We start from the raw sequence: 21,736 nt of genomic DNA, 5'->3' as shown, positions 1-21,736 counted from the left end.
AGAGGGAGAGGAGGGCAGTGGGGGAAGATGAGGAGGGAGACTGGGTGGGATTAAGGGAGAGGAGGGGGTGGGGCCAGAGAGGGAGGGGAAAGTGGGGGAGGTGAGGAGGGATAGTGGGGGAGGAGGGGGGTAGAGGGATAGGAGGAGGGTAGGGAGGGGTGAGGAGTTATGGAGTGACTGAGGGTAGTGGAAAGGGGAGGTTTTTTGGGTAAAGGGAAGGTCGCGGTTTTGCCCAAAGATCATAGCCCTCCGTCTCAGCTGGGGATCCACTGAAGTTGGAAGAATTCTGCTTACTGGGAATAAAGACCTTAGACAGAGCAGCGCGGACACTTCACGCCTCTCGGGCGGGTACGCTGACACTAACTGACGCCGATTCACACTTACTCACATGGGCTGAGGACCTCCGACATCCAGAATCTCAGAACAAGCGCACAGTGAGCGCGGTAACACCAAAGATCATAGAGCGGAGCACCACTCTATGATCTTTGGGCAAAACCACGACCAGCCGTGGCGGAAACCGACTGCTCCCTCCCCCCCACAAAACCCTCTCTCCCCTCCGCTTCAAGATGCACGGTAGTGTAGGTAAATGTATTGTGGTAGTCAAAATATAATTGTTACAGTTGGTGTAAATATCTATGAAACCAATTTGGATTATTATTTTCTTAAATCAACCGAAAGTTCCAATCACACGGGGTTTTATTTTATATTCAGGAAAGTCCAAAAGCGGTGAAGGAAAATTAAAATGACCCCACCCTCCCCTCACACCCGGCCAGTGAAGTGATGGACGCGGGGATCAGGACCAATCGCTGACAAGTCCCGTCATGTCCGTTATTTGGGTTTTCGGCGATGCGTCATTCGATTAGTTGGCTTTTCCGCGATCCGTCCTTTCGGTTATTTGGCTTTTCGGCGTTGTTTATGTTCGGTTATTTGGCTTCCACTTCTTCGCTTCGGCACCTCATCCTTCGACGCCACGTCCGGGTACCCTGCCATGCATCTGCCCACTCACCCAACCTGTCCAAGTCACCATGCATCCTCATAGCATCCTCCTCACAGTTCACACTGCCATCCAGCTTTGTGTCATCTGCAAATTTGCTTATGTTACTTTTAATCCCTTCATCTAAATCATTAATGCATATTGTAAATAGCTGCGGTCCCAGCACCGAGCCTTGCGGTTGTCGTGGCTATCCCTCGAGGTCGAGGATGATGGGCTACTTTCCATTGTTTTTATGGACTCTCAGGTGGCTTATGAGTCCAATCCTGGCTTAGAAAGTTCTTCGGCATCAGGACAGGTAATTCCAGATGGCAGATCGGACTTTAGTTGTTGCTGCCTCTCTTTCCGTTTTCTTCTCTTTTCTGCTAATTCTGCGCATCTGTTGGCTTCGAAGGTCGCCGTTCCTTCTTGGATGATGATTCGCCAGAGTTTCCTGTCCTTGGCATTAGTTTCCCAATTGTCGCTGTCGAGTTCACATTTCTTCATGCTGGATTTTAAGGCGTCTTTGAGTCACTGCCTGCCATTCTGAAAGGGTCCCATTAATCCCTTCTCTTTGTTTTCTGTCTGCCAACCAATTTTGTATCTATGTCAGGACCCTACCTCCAATACCATGTGTTCTAATTTTGCCCACTAATCTCCTATGTGGGATCTTATCAAAGGTTTTCTGAAAGTCCAGGTACACTACATCCACTGGCTCCCTTGTCCATTTTCCTAGTTACATCCTCAAAAAATTCTCAAAAGATTAGTCAAGCATAATTTCCATGCTTGACTAATTCCATGCTTTGTAAATCCATGCTGACTCGGACCAATCCTTTTTACTGCTATGCAAATGTACCACTATTTCATCTTTTATAATTGACTGCTGCATCTTCCCCACCACCGATGTCAGACTAACTGGTCTATAATTCCCTGTTTTCTCTCTCCCTCCTTTCTTAAAAAGTGGGATAACATTAGCTACCCTCCAATCCACAGGAACTGATCCTGAATCTGTAGAATGTTGGAAAATGATCACCAATGCATCCACAATTACTAGAGCCACCTCCTTACGTACCCTGGGATGCAGACTATCAGGCCCTGGGGATTTATCAGCCTTCAGTCCCATCCGTCTACCCAGTTTATTTCCTGCCTAATGTGAATTTCCTTCAGTTCCTCCGTCACCCTTGGTCCTCTGGCCACTAGTACATCAGGGAGATTATTTGTGTCTTCCTTTGTGAAGACAGATCCAAAGTACCTGTTCAACTCGTCTGCCATATCCTCTTCACATACCTAAAGAAGCTTTTACTATCCTTTATATTTTTGGCTAGCTTACCTTCTTACCTCATCTTTTCTCCCCATATTGCCTTTTTAGTTATCTTCTGTTGCTCTTTAAAAGTTTTCCAATCCGCTAACTTCCCACTCATCTTTGCTATGTTATATTTCTCTTTTATTTTTATACTGTCCTTGACTTCCCTTGTCAGCCACAGTCGATTCTTACTCCCCTTAGAATCTTTCTTCCTCTTTGGAATGAACTGATCCTGCACCTTCTGTATTATTCCCATAAATACCTGCCATTGTTGTTCCACTTCTTCTTGCGTATGGCGTGCACAGCCTAAAGTTGTAGATTAAGGGTGGACATCCAGGCCAGGACAGCATCAGTTACTGGGTGGATGGCTTTGATGCCCCCAGGGAAAAGCCTAAGTGGGCAGTCATTCACGTTGTGTGGGATGGTCTGGTCTGGATGTCTGCAGTCGCAAGCAGGGCTGTCTATCATCCCCACTTATGCAGGTGATGGGCTGTTCAGGGTTAGCCATTGCTTGCGATGGAGGTCAAAACCCTGTTGTTTCACTGTGGGGTCTGTGATGACCTCTCCGTTGTTGATGTTGGCATCTTTCCAGGCTCTGCGCCACTAAGTCTTGGTTTCAAAGTCTTCCATTGATTTAACGGAAGACCAGAAGGGTTTGCGGGTCTTCAGGTGCATGTTGGGCAGATTGTTCAAGTCAGCATGGATGGGAAGGTCAGGGTTAGCCTTGATGGTGCACCAATCTTTCAACATTTTCTCCCTTCTGTGTATGCTGAGAGGGGCGATATGAGAGAGGACAGGGAGCCACTGCAAAGGTATTGACTTAAGCGTCCCTGTGTAAACCCGCATTGCAGAGTTATGGATAGTGTCAACTGATTTGATATGGCAGCTATTAGCTCAAGCTGTTGAGCAAAACTCGGCTGTTGAATAGACTAGGGCTAAGCTTGCGATACGGAGGGTGTGTGCATTGGATCCCCAGCTGTTGCCTGCAAGTTTCCTGATGATGTTGACCATTGCTTTCAGTTTATTAGCCACCCTCTTCAGGTGTTCACGATAGGTGAGGGTGCGATCCAGGGTGACTCCGAGGTACTTGGGGAATTCTTCATTCTTCGCCGGCTTACCACAAAAGGACACTCGGAGCTTTGCATTGGCGAGCCAATTGTTGAGGTGAAAGACAGTGACAGTTGTCTTAAATGTGTTAGGGCAGGAGTCAGCAACCATGTTCTGCATAGGACCCATGTCTGTGAGCGGATGGCGGGCCACATCTATCACCATAGTTAATAAATGGAGGTAATAATAATACATACTAACTAAATTAGTAATTAGTAATAATACATACTAATAATACATAAATTAGCAATAATCTATATTACTAAATCTCTGATCTTGACCGCTTTTGGCCGACTGTGCTGCGATTTCCGAGAGAACGCCGCCACCTACGGCCGTCATTTTTGGCCACCTCGCTCAGAGCCCCCCTCCTCCATATGAGTGCGGACGATTTTTTTCGTCTATGAAAAATTAGAGAGATATTAATGTTTTTACAGAATTCCCCATTCTCTCTGCTGCCCCCGCTAGCGACAGGGGGAGGGACTATAAAACCAGGAAGTGTCGTGCCTCACTTAGTCTCTGCCAGACCCAGGAAGCGAGAGGGTCACGGCTCTCTGAGCTGCGAATAACACTGAACGCACGTCTACTCCACGGTGAGTCCCCTCGATGCGGCTGTAAAGTGGCTTTCACAAAATGAATTTTGGTTGTCGGGTGTCTGCAGCCCAATTGTTTGCCTCGCTTTTTTCACAAGTTTGTGTTCACAAAATGAATTTTGGTTGTCGGGTGGCTGCAGCCCAATTATTTGCCTCGCCTTTTTGACAAGTTTGTGTTCACAAAATGAATTTTGGTTGTCGGGTGGCTGCAGCCCAATTTTAGCACTCTGCTGATATCCTCAAGGGCAGCTCCCTGGTAGGCATGGGCAAGGTCAACTGCATATGCAAACTTCCTGGACGAGGTAGTTGGCATGTCACTCACATAAATGTTGAAGAGTAGGGGAGCTAGGACAGAGCCCTGGGGGAGACCATCATCCAGGGTCCTAACAGAGCTGGTCTGGTTCCCAAGCGAGACCCTAAATCTACGGTTGCTGAGGATGGATGAGAGGGCATACATGGTGGTTTGGCACTTTAAGATTCTGGAAACTTTCAGCCACAGACCATGTCTCCACACAGTGTCATCCCTGCTAGGGTCTCTTTCAGTCAACTTTGGCCAGCTCCTCCCTCATGCCTCCATAGCCCCCTTTGCTCAACTGTAATACTCACATTTCCGATTTTCCCTTCTCCCTCTCAAATTGTAGATATTATGGTCACTACCTCCTAATGCTTCCTTTACCTTGGGTTCCCTTGTCAAATCCGGTTTATTACACAACACTAATTCCAGAATTGCCTTCTCCCTGGTAGGCTCCAGTACAAGCTGCTCTAAGAATCCATCTCAGAGGCACTCCGCAAACTCCCTTTCTCGGGGTCCAGTACCAACCTGATTTTCCCAGTCTACCTGCATGTTGAAATCCCCCATAACCACCATAGCATTACTTTTGTTATGCCAATTGTATTCAACTTGCACCCTATATCCAGGTTACTGTTTGGGGCCCTGGATATAACTCCCATTAGGGTCTTTAGGACAAGCTGAATACATGATATGCTAGCTTTGAAAAGGAGAACATCAATATACCTTCTCCGGTCTCCTGACAACACTGTGATCTCAATCACCAAAGCCAATATCAGAGGTTCCTTCTCATAGGTGAACCTCGGAAAGCATCCGGCACTGATGCTGAACCTGCCCAAATTCTTAAAATCAGCACTGACCAACTTGACATCTTCAACCTCTCACTACTACAGTCTGAGGTCCCCATCTGCTTGATAAGGACGTGAATAATACCAGTGCTCCAGAAGAGCAAGATGATATTCCTTAATAACTACCAGCCAATGGCACTTACATCTGTTGTGCTTTTAGACACATATCAACTCCTACCTTAGTGTGGACCCGGACCTAGTACAATTCACGAACTGCCACAGCAGATCAACAGCAAACGCAATCACACTGGCTCTCCGCTCTGTATTGGACCATTTGGATAATAAGAACACATACGTCAGACTGTTGTTAGAACATTAAGGGGATTTAGTATCTAACAAACTTATGCACGTGTACGATGGAGAGCATACTGACTGGTTGCATCGTGGCTTTGTTTGTTAACTTGAATTGCCTCAAAAAGATAGGTAATATAATTTAAGACCCATGCCAGCCTGGCTATACTCATCTTGCTGCTACCATTGAGAAGAAGGTACTGGAGCCTGAAAACTTCCAGGTTCAAGAACAATTTCTTCCCAGCGACAATCAGGCTCGTGAACCCTACACAGCACTAATCCTACTTCAGCATTTATATGGTTTCACTATGTACTCCATACTTCGGTTTTTGCACTATTATGGTCTGGTTACCCAGTAGTATTTATTATTAATTTGTCTTATTAAATGTTATATATTTACTTGTGCGTTATTGCATTAATGGTCCTGTAAAGCTGCAACGTCAAAATGTCATTGTTCTGTTTCTGGTAATTAAACACTCTTGACTCTTGGTAATGACTCCAGCTGCACACAATACACACTGAACCCCTAGCTGAAAACATGCCCAAGTTCCTCCTGTGAACCCTAGCTCTGGCTGCATATCGACTCTTGATCTTTCACTACTTGCTGACAAACATCGAATGCAATCCACCTCAGGTCAAATAGGATCTTCAGGCACGAAAGGAGAGGGCTTTGGAGGAAGGTGACATATTTACCAATAAAGTTGTATATAGCCATCTTTGCAAGAACACAATCTACAAATATTGTCAACTAGACTAAGGATCAAATATAGTGAAAACACATCCTTTGTTAACCTTGCCTTGTTATAGAGTTTCTTATTTCAGTAGTATTCTGAAAAAAAAAATGCACAAGTGGTGTTGAGGCAATTTCATATGAGAAAAGAGCCGAGCATGATGTGGATTTTTCACCGACTGGCAAGCAACCTACTAACTGTCTGCTGCAAACTTTGAGTGGGCTGCCATCTTCTATTGGTCAGCAGGCTCCCAACATTCCCAACAGGGCCTTTTCAATCAAAACTGACGTGCACTTGGTTTTGTTGAGAGCTGGTTAAAGCACAACCCCAGGCTTTACCAATTGATGAAACAATCAAGGAGACAGAATGTCCAACATTCATAAACTTTCCAAAGTATTCAAGGCTATTAAAAATATTCTACATAAAAAACACTTGTCGAGTATAAAGGGGAGACCTGGTCAAGTAGTATTCCAATAACAACCACTCTCTCAGCATCAACAAAACCAAAAGACTAATTGTTGGCTTCAGTAAGCTAGAGACCCTGTGCCAGTTTTCATTGAGGAATGGCAGTGGAGAGAGTTAGTATCATCAATAATATCTCAGATGATCTGTCCGCGGCCAGCTCATTGATATAATCATGAAGAAGACAGTTTTCCATGCCTGCAGACGTAAATATGATGATCTTTGTACTCCCGGACCTGACTTTGTGGATTCCAATGGTGAAGAGCATTTATCCCTCCCCCCCCCCCTCCCCTTTAAGTAAAAGATCCGACTTGGTGTCCTCGGGGCGATGTTAAAAATAAGCATAATGCCAGCATAACGCTATGTATCTCCAAATCTTTTTTGCCATCGAATGCTTTTTTTCCAGAAAATTGTGAATTTTACTTTTAATTTGTACGTAGTTATAATGTCATTACTGATATATTATCCTAAATATCGCCTCTTTTTTTGCAAAATTTAATGAACTTGTCAGGAAGTTAGTTATTCAAGCCGTTTTTATCCGTTGAAATATACTATTTATGATCTTGCCTGAAACTATCATGAACCAGCATGTGTTGAAATTTGATTGGTAAAGAACAATTCAAACATATAGAGTTGACAGAATGTAAATGATGTTAACATAACTCTTCAGATTTCACACACTCTTGTAAGATATTTAAATCCCACTGTGGTCTATTATCGTTAATGCACATGTTCAGTAATCAAATCAGTTATCTGTCATCTTTTTGTGTAGGTTGCATCATGGACCAAGTACTGGGTGGCATTATGTGGCACAAAACTTTATTACTATTCAGCCAAATCTTTAAAACCAACAGAAAGAAAGCATGTAAGTACCTCTCTTCCCAGAACCTGGTTTGTTTTCAAATTGCTAAACGTCCAATGAAAGCAAATTGCTGAATTAAACATAATCAGTCTTAGTCAATGACAATGGACACTCTCAATGGAAAGTTTGTACAACAGGTCTTAAGGGAGAACATCTGTCTTTCACATTACATTTGGCGCAGTGTAATAGATTTGCTGCCTCATATGTTGTTATGGAAGTTACTAAATAATGTTTCATGCTAAAGAATTGGATGAAAACACATTTATAATGTGTCTCTAGCATAAAAATGCCCCAGAATGCTTTAAATACATTTTTGAATGTTGTCACTGTTGTCATTTATGCACATGGAGATGAAGAAATTCAAGCTACATTACATCACGGTTGAGAATCTTCATCAAGTTTACAGTAATAACAACATATGCAGCAAAAAAAATTGCTGGAGAAATTCAGAGGACCAGGCAGTAGCCTTCGTAGAGGGCAATGAACAGTTGACGTTTCTGGTCAATTCTCTTCATTTAGACTGAAAGTTTAGAGGGGAGATAGTTTAGAGGGTTAGTATAAGACGTGACTGGAAGAGGTTGGGGCAGCAGCTGGTGGGGGTGGATCCAGGTGAGGAGGGTTGAGAGACAGGTGGAGTCAGGTGGGGGAGGGAAAGACAGAAATAGCAACAGTGGCTGGGGGGATATGTGGAGACAGCAAAGGACTACAGATTCTGGAATATGATGAAAGAACGAATGAAGCTAAACAAGGAAGGGATAGTGGACCAATGGGAAACTGGGAAGTGGGGATAGGGGCCTCAATGGGATAAGGGAGTAGAGGACCCAGTAGGATGAGTGTGTGGGTAATGTGCACATTTGTTAGGTGGGCAAAGGAAAGAAACTGTGATGGGGACTAGGGGAGGAAGAATGGAAAGAAGGGCGTGTGTGAGATTGCTTGGGTAGATCAGAAGGAGTGAGAAGGGAACATCTTTTGCTTCACCTCTTCCCGTCACCTCTTTATACTGGCTATCTCCCCACTATTCTTTCAGTCCAGATGAATAATCGGAAACCGAAACATTGACTACATTTCCCTACACATATGCTGCATACACATATGAGAGGAACTAGGTTTAACGTAAGAGAAAAGAGTTTTAAAGGCCACCTGTAAGGTTACAAAGACTGGTTGATATATGGAGTGTGATATATTTAATTAGGCATGGCATAGATGGATATTGGCATAATGCAAAAAAATAAGATGTGTAGATGGGCAAACGGTCGGCATTGATGTGGTAGACTGAGGGGCTTTCTTTCTATGCTACTAATCCTATGGTGATACACAGCACCAGAATATAATAGTTTGTGCATTGCTATCTGATGACAACCCGAAAGCCCTTAAGCGTCTGCACTACTTTCAGAGCTTACTTGTTTTAGTTTTGAGGGCCAGTCCTTTGAGGGAACAGCTGCAGCAGTTGATGTTTTCCATTCCATAATAATCCAAAGATTTCTTAAGGCTGTGATTGAATCATTTGAAATAAGGAAGGCATCTGCTGAGCTATATCAAATTAGGTTTAAAAATACAAACTTGTAAAGACCACTGCTTTGTTCTTCCTGTAAGTTAATAGTTTGATATTTCCAATCTAACCCTTTCTCATGAGATTCTTATGTGGTTCGCTTTTGGTTTTGCATTTCTGAAGAGCAGTTGCTAATTTTCCTAAAGGAAAGTGAATTATGAAAATAATCTTAAACGTTGTACATATTTCTCCCTTCCCACTCCTTCTCCATCTACATTCCTTCCTCTAGCTTCACAATTTACAACTCTTCAATTATTTTGTCTTACACATTCTCTTTCCAGCTCTGGCCACTATCTACCGATCATAACCCCTTTGTTTGTATCAGCCTATTATCTGCCAGGCTTTGTCCTGCCCCTCCCCTCTTCCATTTTTCTTTCCCCTCACTGCCCCAATCAGTCTGAAGAAGGACCCTGATCCGAAACGTCACATATCCATGTCCTTCAGAGACGCTGCCTGGCCCACTGAGTTACTCCAAAACCTGTTCCTATTTTTATAAACTAGCATCTAATGTTCCTTGTAACTGCATTTTTTAGAATGCATCCTTCTGGGATGCCTCTGGTGTGGTTTTACACACATGATACATGAAAAGTGAACACTACAGGATTTTTTCCACCTGATCATAAATAATTCTTGAATATAAGACATGAATAACAATGTATATGTCATCAAGGGGACTTATTATTCTTTGAGTGAAAAATTTCACCTCATCTTAGACCTAATGATTCCCATGTTCAGTTTAAATCTGCTGGTTGAAGCCACCCGAGGCTGAAAAGATGCATCTGAACACTTACTTCAATAAGTAAATGGCCTGCTTTAAACAAGGTCTTTACATGGGTCATATTCTTTTACCCAGAAATTAGTCCAATGAATTGATAAGATAGTACCAGTCTCCAGGTACAGAGACCCAAAAGTACACGTGTATAATAGGAGTGGTGCCACCAGGTACTATCCATAGCAGCAATAATTCCTTTTCCTTATACGTCAGCCTGTTACAAGAACAACTCAATATTTTTCTTCCTAATTGTTTGCTATACCTGCAACTTCTGGTGCACCAAATGTTACTGATTTCTTACTATTTAAAAAAAAAATGGAATAACTTCCCATTTTCCCATTTTTATTCATCTACATACTACCGCCTTCCTTGCTTACTTAACATAATTGTACCCTTTCCATAATTAAACCATCTTCCCCCTCCTCCCCCCCACCCCACCATCCATCCCAACAGTACAGTTTACAATCTAACTTTGTATTGTCAGCATACGTAAATATGTCAGTGATCATTGGGTACTACACACTAGGACTGCCAGACTGTCTACTACCACAGTTCTCTAGTCAAAAATGCTGATAATAACAAAATTAGGGCCTTTCTTAGGATATTTATAATATTATTTTAAAAGATTTTACTACATTCGTCTTAAATGCTGCTAATAGTTTTTAAAAGTTGACTGTTTTGCGAGTCTCCAGATAGGATTCACAAAATGGACATCAAAGTGTTAACTGGAATGTATTCTCGAGTTTGATGTGGCAAAATTCCAGCTAGTGTCAGGAAGCTCTGCAGCTGCTGACTAATCCACACCACCCCCACCCAGTCTGTCAAACGGTCGTTTGTATGTAGGGGCTGTACATAAATTGGGAGTTGATTGAAAGAAAGGACATGGAAACAGGTCCTTCAGCCCTTGGACTCTGTGCCAACCACTGATTACCAATCGACACAAGTTCCATGTCATCCCACCTTTGCATCCATTTGCAAGGCAATTTACACAGGCCAATTAACCTACAATACACGCATGTCTTTGGGATGTGGATAAAACTGGAGCACCCTAAGGAAATCCTAGCCAAACTTTACACGGACAGCATTGAGGTCAGGATCAAGCCCGAGTCTCTGCGTGAGACAACAGCTGCGCAACTGTGCTGCCCTATTCATATGCTATGGAGGAGTTAAAGGGAAAAAAGGCTTTGTAGACAATTATATTGTCTCCACATCCATACTGATATTCAGTGTTTGGTGTATGAAAGACACTCTCTGTACACCTTTTTAAAAATCTGAATTGCCATTTGTATCATTAATATTTTCAGTTGTATATTGCTGCACAGTGCATAATTATCAGACTAGGAAATGAAAAGGTTGAACGACCAATCTAGAGAATCAAATTCAAATTCTTCTGTTGAGGCTCTAGAATTAAATTTCTGGTAATAATCTCTCATTTAAATAAAGCAGTCTTCTAATTAATTAGGGAGGATTCTTCTGATAAGATTGATTCACATTTTGAAGAGAATCAGCTAATTAGGGACAGCCAGAATGACTTTATCTGCCAAAGGTCATGTCTTACGAATCTGAATGAGTTTTTTCAAGATGTGACACGAGTGTAGGTCAGTGAATGCTGTATTATTGGATTTAAGTAAGGCTTTTAAGAAATTTGGATTTTAAGGTCATTTGGATTCAGAACTGGCTTATTCATAGAGAACACATAGGAGTTGTGGTGGAAGGGTGTTATTCTGGCTGGAAGCCAGTTGGGTTCCTCAGGGATCTTTGCTGGGACTTGTTTGTGATATATATAAATTACTTGGATGTTTAGGAGGTCAATTGTAAAGGGAAAGTATACAGTATAACGTATACAGTTAATGGCAGGACCCTTGACAGCATTGATGTACAGAGGGACTTGGGGTACAAGCCCTGTAAGTGATAACAAAAATAGATAGAAGTGATATGATATACTTGCCCACATCAGTCAGGGCATTGAGTATAAGGTTTTTTAGTCATGGCACGGACAGCATCATTAGGGAAAGCAAAAGGTTACAGTGCTGCCTCATGGTAAACTCTTTGTGGTGCTCAGACTTGGGGGTCTTGCCCAGCTCCTGCTTTGCACATCTAGAACATCTGGCAATAAAGTATCACCTCATCTACCTCCCAAGGGAATTCATCTCCAGCATCATGTCTGCGGCCTACTTTCCAGCTTTGGCAGATGTCTGACTAGCATTGGTAGAGCTGCATATGGTTGTCAACAAACACCAGACGCCGTACCCAACACCTTCCTCGTCATGTCCAGGGATATCAAAAAGGTTGATTTGAAGAAGTCACTCCCAAGCTCACACCCTAGCTACCATCAGCACTGTTCTGTAGCACCAGTGGATCAAATACTTTCAACCATTGCTACTCCACCATCATAGATGCCAGTCGCTCCATCATTCGCCCTCATTTTCAGACCATCTAGCTGCGCTCCTTCACACATATCAGCAGCAGCTGAAGAGACAACTTGTCATTGCTCTGAGGTTCTACCTGCTTTGAAAGAGCATCCATAAAACCGGTGCCCAAGAAGAAGGTCACGTGCCTCAAGGACTACCCACCAATGGCACAAATATCCGTGGTGATGGAGTACTTTGAGAGGTTGGTTATGACACATTCGATCCTGACCTTGGGTGGAGTTCGGATAGATGTCCTTTGGGTGCTTCGGCTTTCTCCCACATCCCAAATCATTTGTAGGTTAATTGGCCTCTGTAAAATTGCCACTAGTGTGTAGGGAGTGGATGAGAAAGTGGGATAACATAGGACAGAGTGAATGGGTGATTGATAGTCGGCGTGGACTTGATGGGCTGAAGAGCCTGTTTCCAAGCTGTATCTCTCAAAAAGAAATCAACAGGTGATGCAATCTTGCTGGCTCTCCACTCTGCACTGGACCACTTGGATAATAAGAACACAGTCTGAAGAAGGGTCCCTACCTGAAAAATCACCTAAACATGTTCTCCGGAGATACTGCCTGACCTGTTGAATTACTTTGTACCTTTTTATCTCATTCTTATGTAACTGGATCCTTGACTTCCTCACCAGCAGACCACAATTGGCACAAATTGGCAACAGCAGTTCCTCCATCTGAGTTTCATCATGTGCTTCACAGGGGAAAATATGCTACTTTTCCTAGTATGACCTATATTTCCTAGTATGACCTATGATGTGGATCTTAAATACCTTTTGTGATGGCCACTCAGTTTGTGGGAGCTAAGGGTGGGCAAGAAATATTGCCCTTATTAAGTACACTTAGTTCCTAAATAAAATGAATACATTAAAAAAAAAAAGCATTTCCTTTTCCTTAACAACTTCATTTCAATATATGCATTTTTACAGTCTTGTATCATACAGTTCAAAATATCCTTCAAAGTCATCTCTTCAACTAACCATCAGTCAATTTTCTCCATTGTGGATGAATATCTATTTTCCCTTTTGAACCTTGGAATGTTTTTCTCCAAGTTAAAGCAATTTTTTGTTTCGGGCTGTACTGGTGCATTTATCCAACCGAATGCATCCAAGTAATTACAACCCAATGGTATGACCCAGCCATCTTCCAATCAAACTCCCCCTCCCCCTCACCTGCATCCACCTATCACATGCCAGCCTTGTCCCATTCCTACCTTTCTTTGTGCTTTTTTGTGAACCAGCATCTGCAGGTCCTTGTGTCTACAAATTACACTCTTGTTGTTTTACCTTTTAGTAATTCTTTTTTTATAACAATGCAACTTCCCTGCTTATCCAGATTCCAAAATTTTCTTTAATGATCCCAGTGCTATTGATGTATCTGACTTTTCTATTATTCAGTTCAAGTCAAGTTTGAGTAAGAGCGTTTCTGTCGTGGGTTGGATGGTGATGATGGCTGATGATCCAGAACATCCAGATGTTTTCCAACTTACAGACTCTGAAAGGGGTGAGTAATAATGGAAAAATATCTATTTTCCTTTCATTTTATATCTGTTTCAATCTCCCTACGTAGCTGAGTGCTGTGACATGAATTGTTTTTTTAAAATATATTTATAATTACTTAAGTTCTTTCCAATTCATAATGGGATAATTAGTTTTCCTAACTGCAGAGGAAGAAAATGTTGCCAGAGCAAAATGACATTACTCGCTTTTGTTTCCTCTCATCTTCATTTTCAGGAAATTCTTACAAATTCCAAGCAGGTAATAGAGGGAATGCAATGCTGTGGTTTAAGCATCTGAGTTCTGCCTGCCAAAGCAACAGACAACAGGTACAATCACTAAAATGATTGAAGGTATAGCTTCATAAGTATTAAAGCAAGGTCTTAAATGCATAAAACATACATTTTGATTTCAATTTTTCACAATAAAGGATATAAATTGGTGAATATCTTGATTTTATACTTTAGAAGAAGTTATTATCCATTACATTATCGTATCCAGTAAGCCTCTATGCTTCTTCTTGCGTATGGCGTGCACAGCCTAAAGTTGAGGACAACTCAACTTCAACTGCCGTGAAGAGAGAGTGGACGCTGGCACGATTTGGTTGCCGCTGCTCCCTCTTCACACTGTGTTTTTGATTTTCTGTTTTTGGATTGAATCCTGTTTTTAATTTGTGTCTCTGTGATGTCCTTATTGTTATATTCCGATTATATGTTATTCCGATATACTATGTAAGGTGTCCTTGAGATGTTTGAAAGGCGCCCATTAAATAAAATTTATTATTATTATTAACTTGTTCTATTTGATCTTATTTGATTTAGGTTGTGGGCCGAGGTGCTTTTTCGTTTAAGTTCGTGACCCAAATCACGTAACTACCTGAATTTTTAACACATTGTGTAAAAATACTATAGAAATCATACCTGAAACTCGTCAAGACCAAAACCTGCGTATATTTTTTTAAATATGAGAATTTTCTAAGTACAGGTGCACAACCTTTTATCCGGAGTTCCGGAAACCGAAAAACTCAGAAAACCGGCCATTTTTTCCAGGATGTAGTCTGCACACCAAAGCTCGCGTTTGGCGCCAAACTTGACCCGAAACGACCCACGGTCAACCCAGGTCTGTACTACTGTAGCGGCTGCCTCCTCCCCGGAGACCGGGGAGACACTTAAACATCTGTAAATCATTGCTTAAATGTTAGTCAGTTAGTTTGGAGGGCTTTTATGTGAAGGGGGGGTGAAGGGGGAAACTTTAATTCTTAGTCCCCTACCTGGTCGGAGAGGCGGGGAGCGGTCAATGCCTTACCGGGTCGCCGTGCAGTAAGCTCCGGAGCGCTGTGGCCGCCAACTCCCAGCTGGGGCTGCGGGCGTCCGGCCGCGGGCGGCACCGGTTGTAGCTCCGACCCCGGCAAATCTACCCCTGGCTGCGCGGCGCTCCAAATCCAGCGCGGCCCGCGGCCGGACTCCCGCAGCCCCAGCTCCGCTGTGGCCGCCGACATGTTGTGTGTCGGCGGCCACAGCACTCCGGAGCTTTCCGCACGGCGACCCGGTAAGGCATTGCCCGCTCCCCGCTGGTATCGCAGCGCTGCGACGCCGCCGACTCCCAACATCGCGGAGCTGGGGCTGCGGGCGTCCGGCCGCGCTGGATTTGGAGCGCCGCGCAGCGAGGGGTAGAGTTGCCGGGGTCGGAGCTACAACCGGCGCCGCCCGCGGCCGGACGGAGCCCCCAGCTCCGCGATGTTGGGAGTCGGCGGCCACAGCGCTCCGGAGCTTACTGCACGGTGACCCGGTAAGGCATTGCCCGCTCCCCGCCTCTCCGACCAGGTAGAGGACTAAGAATTAAAGTTTCCCCCTTCACCCCCCCCCCCCCAACCCAACCCATCACATAAAATCCCTCCAAACTAACTGACTAACATTTATGCAATGATTTACAATGATTCCCCGGTCTCCGGGGAGGAGGCAGCAGCTCCAGACTTTTCAAGCCGCCTGCGCTACCTACCTAATCTACGCTAAAAATCTTCCATTCGGAAATCCGAAATATTCCGAAATCCGACAAGTATCTGGTCCCAAGGCTTTCGGATAAAAGGTTGTGCACCTGTAGTAATTGACCAATCAATGCACGTTTGACATTGCGTCAAACGCCAATTGACCAATCACGAGCTTTGTTTCATGGTAGCTAGACAGCGAGCACTTTGGGATCATGGCTACGTCCTAATTACACCAAAACAATAGCAAGGTTTCGAAGGAATAAAGGTAATGCTAACCTTGCTGATAATTTTGTTTTGCAATTGATTTATCTTTGTAAAGTTATGATGTGAACTGTTAAATAAAAACTGCCCCAGACCCACTATGGCCGTGACCCCCACTCTGCACAATGGCAGTCAGTGGGGTGCAGTAAACGGGGGGACCCACGGGATCTGCCCTAACCCATTAATTAGGCGGGTTTAGGAGCCGGACCTCTGCGGCACTCATTCAAAATTCACATATTATATTCATTATATTATTTTTATATAATATAATTATATATAATTACATTCATATTCATAAGTCATATATATGGTATAATAATATATGGTTTAAATAGACAGCAGCACGGAAATAGGCTCCCCATGGAATAATATGAGCATTGAACACTAGATGGTGCTTACTTTTTCGATCTCATTTTCTAATTAGCTTAATTAATTAATGTGCAACTTTTGGCACTGACGAGTTATGTCTTCCTTCTCAATTATATTTTATCTAAATCTGTGCAAAATTTCAAGTAGTTCCCAGACATGGGTCACGAAAGTTAAATTATACACACATTTTCGATGCTCGGCCCACAGCCCAATTGTGCACAGGTTGATTGCATTCGTCGAAACAGGGCGGACCACTTGAAGGTTGTGCAGTTTGCAACCTTTGAGGGCTTATGCAATTTTAAGAGGCAAATTGAATTTGGACATGAGGTCACAAAATGACTCGTTCAAGTTTCTTTCACAATTTTCTTTCCTCAAATTAACTATTTCTAAGATTATAAGTAGGCCAGGATCATCTCAGGATAATGCACTATTTATAATTTCATTTGCCTTTTTTTGTGTTTGATTTGGATACAATTCTAATAATCATAATTCTTTAGAGATTTGCTGCTCTTAAAAGATGATACGTTTCACCAGCATGTCTGGTGTGAAGAGACACAACACTATTAACCTCATATTATAAACAACAGAAAATGGTTTCTGCTTTAACTTGATTTGAACATGTGACTGCACCTCAAGTTTGCAGACGACACAACCCTGATTGGACTGATTCAGGATGGGGAGGATTCTGGCTACAGACAGGAAGTGACACAGCTGGCGTCCTGGTGCCATCGTAACAACCTGGAGCTCAATGCTCTTAAGACAATGGAATTGATTGTAGACTTTAGGTGAGGTCCCCGTCCCCTCCCCCCACTACCATCAACACCACCACAGTGTATCTGTGGAGTCATTTAAGTTCCCTGAAACCATCATCTCCAAGGACCTTAAAAAGGGGGCCACCATCGACTCCACAGTCAAAAAGGCACAACAGAGGATGTACTTCCTGCGGCAGCTGAGGAAGCACAATCTGCCGCAGGTAATGATGGTCCAATTCTATACGGCCATCTTAGAGTCTGTCCTCACCTTCTCCAGCATGCTTTGGTTTGGCTCAGCCATCAAGCATGACACCCGGAGGCTGCAGCGAATCGTTCGATCAGCTGAGAAAGTTATTGGCTGCAACCTTCCCTCCATTGACGAACTGTACACTGCAAGGGCAAGGAAGCGAGCGGGTAAGATCATCTCTGACCCTTCTCACCCTGGCCACAACCTCTTTGAATCACTTCCCTCTGGACTGTCAAAGCTGCCACAGCCAGACATAAAAACAGCTTTTTTCCACGAGTAGTAACTCTAAATAGCCAGAAATCTGTAGCCTCCTTTTGTTCTGGTATTTAATTTAATTCACATGTTTAATCAATAATGTTTTATTATTAATGCTTAATGTTTATGTGTCATTCATAACTGTCACTTGTCATGTTGTCACTTGCAGGCAGAGCACCAAGGCAAATTCCTTGTATGTGAATATTTGGCCAATAAACTTATTAATTCATTCATTCAATGTACTATTCTTCATGCTTATGTTAAATTTCATTGGAACAGTTCAGGAGGCTTAGGCCAGAGAGGTGGTTGGATTGGGGTGACAGGACACCCAATCTCTATTTGATCTGTTCTAAGTGGGGAAACATAAAGTGTGACTTCAGTGGCTGTTTGACAATATTTATTGATTCTTTGAACAAATCATTTGACTTTGAATGATATTAGTGAAACAATCATGTGCTCCATGCCACTTTTTTGCATAAAGCACTCAAGGAGAAATAAATGAAACTGAGGACATTATCCAAGATTATCTTTTCTTATAACCCATGACATGGGAAATGCATCTCAATTCTTCAGCATGGTCTGTTGTTGTGCAGTATCTAACACTTTTCACCTCAATTTATTTTCATCAACTTTCACTGTAATCCAAGAATCGATTATTCCCCTTGTCAAAATAATTAAAGTGTGATCATTGGAAACTTCCCTAGGCCATTTCCAACTCTGCAGAGGTATCTTTGATGGATTCCTCCTCAGTATATAGTAATAGTGGACACCTCTTCTAGCTCTTCATAACTCGTATGATCACAAAAATGGTGCAATGTGTATTTGTCTGATTCAATCCATCCTTTTAAACGTCGCATTATTCTTGTTTTAGAATGATATAATTGTATATCTTCTAAGCTATCTCAATTGTGTTGCTTCAGATTGATCAAATAAAGCTCACTTTCCAGATTCTTTTTGTAATAAGCCTTTTGCTGTTCTTTGCCCCCAATTCAATTTATTGTCTATTTTAGTAACTTGTCACAGCCCTGGCGATCTGGCAAAATTACATGATCGAATACCATGTCTTGGAATGGTTCTGCAATCTTTTTTGGTTTCTTTGAATTCACAATCACTTTCACTTTTTTCCTAAATGGTTGCAATACAAATACATTTAGCTTTAGCCCAAGGTGAACTGCTATTTCTTCTGTGAATGCATATTTGCATCTTACATTATGTTTGTGTGGCTGCCATAACAGTTCTTCCAATTATAAAAACCTTTTTCTTCTTCAGTATTTGCAGTCGTTAAGTAATAATTGTGGTTGCATACACAAAGATTGATATTTTGTAGTATCTGACATTGTAGCTTGAAAATTCTTTAGAAATTATTTGGCACCATGGGATAATTTTACATAGAAAACACCTTTGGGTAAAATTTGTTAAATATTTCTGACATCTACTTTCAACAGAGATTTACCTGTAAAAGGTACAGTCTGGTGAAAACTTTGGTTCCTATCAGTTCCTGTGAAGTAGGCAATTGTTATTGCTCATCATCAACTGCCCAGTTCAGTGTCGCCTTGTAGGCACTGCATAATCAGAGTCTTATCCACTGTAGAAAACGCTGCATTTGATATATCCCAGTCTTCACTTGCCTTTACTTAAACTTATAGTCAATTCATTGCTTAGTAGGATCATGAGCAATTGTGATTTGTAATGCCCAGTTAATCTAAAAAAAATTACCTAGTAGGCTTGACTTATAAATCTCCACGTTAAACATCTTTTTCCACTCCAGTTCACATTCTATGTGCCATTATTTGCCCATCAGCTAAATCTTAGTAACCATTGTGACTTGCTATACATTTTATCTGGCCTAAAGTCATCTGTGCTTTGCCTCAAATTCACCGTATTCTGAGATTCACCATATTGGCATCCCTGCCACATCCTCTTCCAAAGTAAAGGGGTGCAATCAAGGACTTGCAAATTAATAAGCATATAACACTCATGAATGTTGTGTAATTTGTAGATCTTGTTCAGAATTTTTTTTTTGTTAGTCAACATAAATCTATCTATCTATTTATTATATAAAAGTCTGTGGCTGCCGCCTGCCGTCCGTCCGGCTGCGGCTGCCTTTCTTCCTTTTGATTCGTTCCATCGTGTGATGTCACAATGCCCAATGTTCACATATGTCCAATCGGAATGGATCCATTTACATATGCCTTTGCAGGAGCCCCAGCCCATGGTGAACGTTCCATTGTGTGATGTCACAATGCCCAATGCTCAAAGACATTCTTGCCATAGAGGGAGTACAGAGAAGGTTCACCAGACTGATTCCTGAGATGTCAGGACTTTCATATGAAGAAAGACTGGATAGACTCGGCTTGTACTCGCTAGATTTTAGAAGATTGAGGGGGGATCTTATAGAAACCGATGTTGGGGAAGTCCAGAACAAGGGGTCACAGTTTAAGGATAAGGGGGAAATCTTCTAGGACCGAGATGAGAAAAATATTTTTCACACAGAGAGTGGTGAATCTCTGGAATTCACTGCCACAGAAGGTAGTTGAGGCCTGTTCATTGGCTATATTTAAGAGGGAGTTAGATGTGGCCCTTGTGGCTAAAGGGATCAGGGGGTGTGGAGAGAAGGCAGGTACAGGATACTGAGTTGGATGATCAGCCATGATCATATTGACTGGAGGTGCAGGCTCGAAGGGCCGAATGGCCTACTCCTGCACCTAATTTCTATGTTTCTAAGTTTCCCTCTTCTCACCCCTCTCCCTCTCCCACCCATCCCTCTCTACCCCACCCCCCTTCACTCTCTACCCTATCCCCTTCCCTCTCTCCCCCCGCCCCCTTCCCCCTACCCCTCTGTCCCTCTTCCACCACTCCCCCTACCCCTCCCTCACCCCACCCCTTTCCCTCCCCCACCCCTCTCTCTCCCCCTCCCTCCCCTCTCTCCCCCACCCCTTCTCCCTACCCCTCTGACCCTCCCCACTCTTCCACCTCTCCCCCCTCCCACTCTTTCCCCCCTCTCCCCCCACCTCTCTCCCCCTCCCTCCACACTCTTCCCCCTCCCTCCACACTCTTACCCCTCCCTCTCCCTCCCTTCCCCCTCCCTCCCCTCTCTCCCCCCACCCCTTCTCCCTACCCCTCTGACCCTCCCCACTCTTCCACCTCTCCCCCTCCCACTCTTTCCCCCCTCTCCCCCCACCTCTCTCCCCCTCCCTCCACACTCTTCCCCCTCCCTCCACACTCTTACCCCTCCCTCCTCCTCTCCGTCCCCATCCCTCCCCCCCACATCTCTCTCCCCTCCCCATCCCTCTCTCCTCCCTCTCTTCCACTTCACTTCTCTCCCCCCTTCCCCCTCCACTCTCCCTCCCCACTCTTTCCCCTCTCTCCACCAACCCCTCTCCCCTTCCCTCCTCACCACCCATCCCTCCCACAGCACCATGCTCTCTCCTCACCGCCCCTCCCTCCCTCCTTCCCACACACTTCCCATCACGGACCAAATGTGCTTTGAAAGTAGTACAGCCAATTCTCAACACCGTGGTAAAGGAATTCAATCCCACTTACAGACCAGCTGCTCATAAGGTTATTCAAGGTCATTCTCCAACTTCACATTCCTGACAACAGCTCAGAAACCATAGAGACTTCAATGCACATAGTTCTGAAATTTGCTCTGAGCAAGACAAGGACCAAAATTGCAAAGCCATAAAGTTATCCCTTTCAACCCACACCTCCCCCCCCCCCCCCCCCCCCCCCCCCCCCCCACCCCCACCCCAGGTCAGAGGTTGTGTGGAGAAGGCAGGAGAATGGGGTAAGGTGAGAGAGATATATCAGCCATGATTGAATGGTGTAGACTTGATGGGCTAAATGGCCTAATTCTACACCCATTTCTTATGATCTTATGATAACATTGATATAGTACTTTTCATTGTGGTTGAGACAGCGTAAGCATTAGATAATCAGTTTAATTTGAAAAGGACATAACCAATATCAAGTAAAAATGGTGTTAAGTATAGAGTGGTTTTGCATCAGTAGGCAGGCTGTCTTTTGAGTGACTGAAACAGTGGCATAATTTCCTTACTTACAAGAAGTTACTCTGATAAGATATTTTTCTTTCCACAAACAATCTTTTGTGTTTGCTAATTCCTGGTTACAAGTCTCTCAGACAGAATAACCCTCTCTCTTCAATAAATAAGAAAA

The 21,736-nt window shown here is 43.3% G+C and overlaps 1 protein-coding gene across 6 annotated transcripts in view; it reads left to right on the top strand.

The window, feature by feature from the left end:
- The window catches only part of ralgps2 (Ral GEF with PH domain and SH3 binding motif 2), a 266,410-nt gene that overhangs the window by 242,324 nt on the left and 2,350 nt on the right, over positions 1-21,736 (top strand). For all 6 annotated transcript variants that reach the window (XM_033028386.1, XM_033028383.1, XM_033028381.1 and 3 more), the window contains 3 exons: positions 7,364-7,456; positions 13,591-13,696; positions 13,927-14,018. In XM_033028386.1, the coding sequence (XP_032884277.1) occupies positions 7,364-7,456; positions 13,591-13,696; positions 13,927-14,018 (291 nt within the window). The remainder of the gene's footprint in view (positions 1-7,363; positions 7,457-13,590; positions 13,697-13,926; positions 14,019-21,736) is intronic.

Source organism: Amblyraja radiata, chromosome 10, assembly GCF_010909765.2.
Source record: "Amblyraja radiata isolate CabotCenter1 chromosome 10, sAmbRad1.1.pri, whole genome shotgun sequence".
NCBI classification, from domain to species: Eukaryota; Metazoa; Chordata; class Chondrichthyes; order Rajiformes; family Rajidae; genus Amblyraja; species Amblyraja radiata.
The sequence above is the reverse complement of the archived record's forward strand: the minus strand, read 5'-3'. Positions and strand labels throughout refer to the sequence as shown.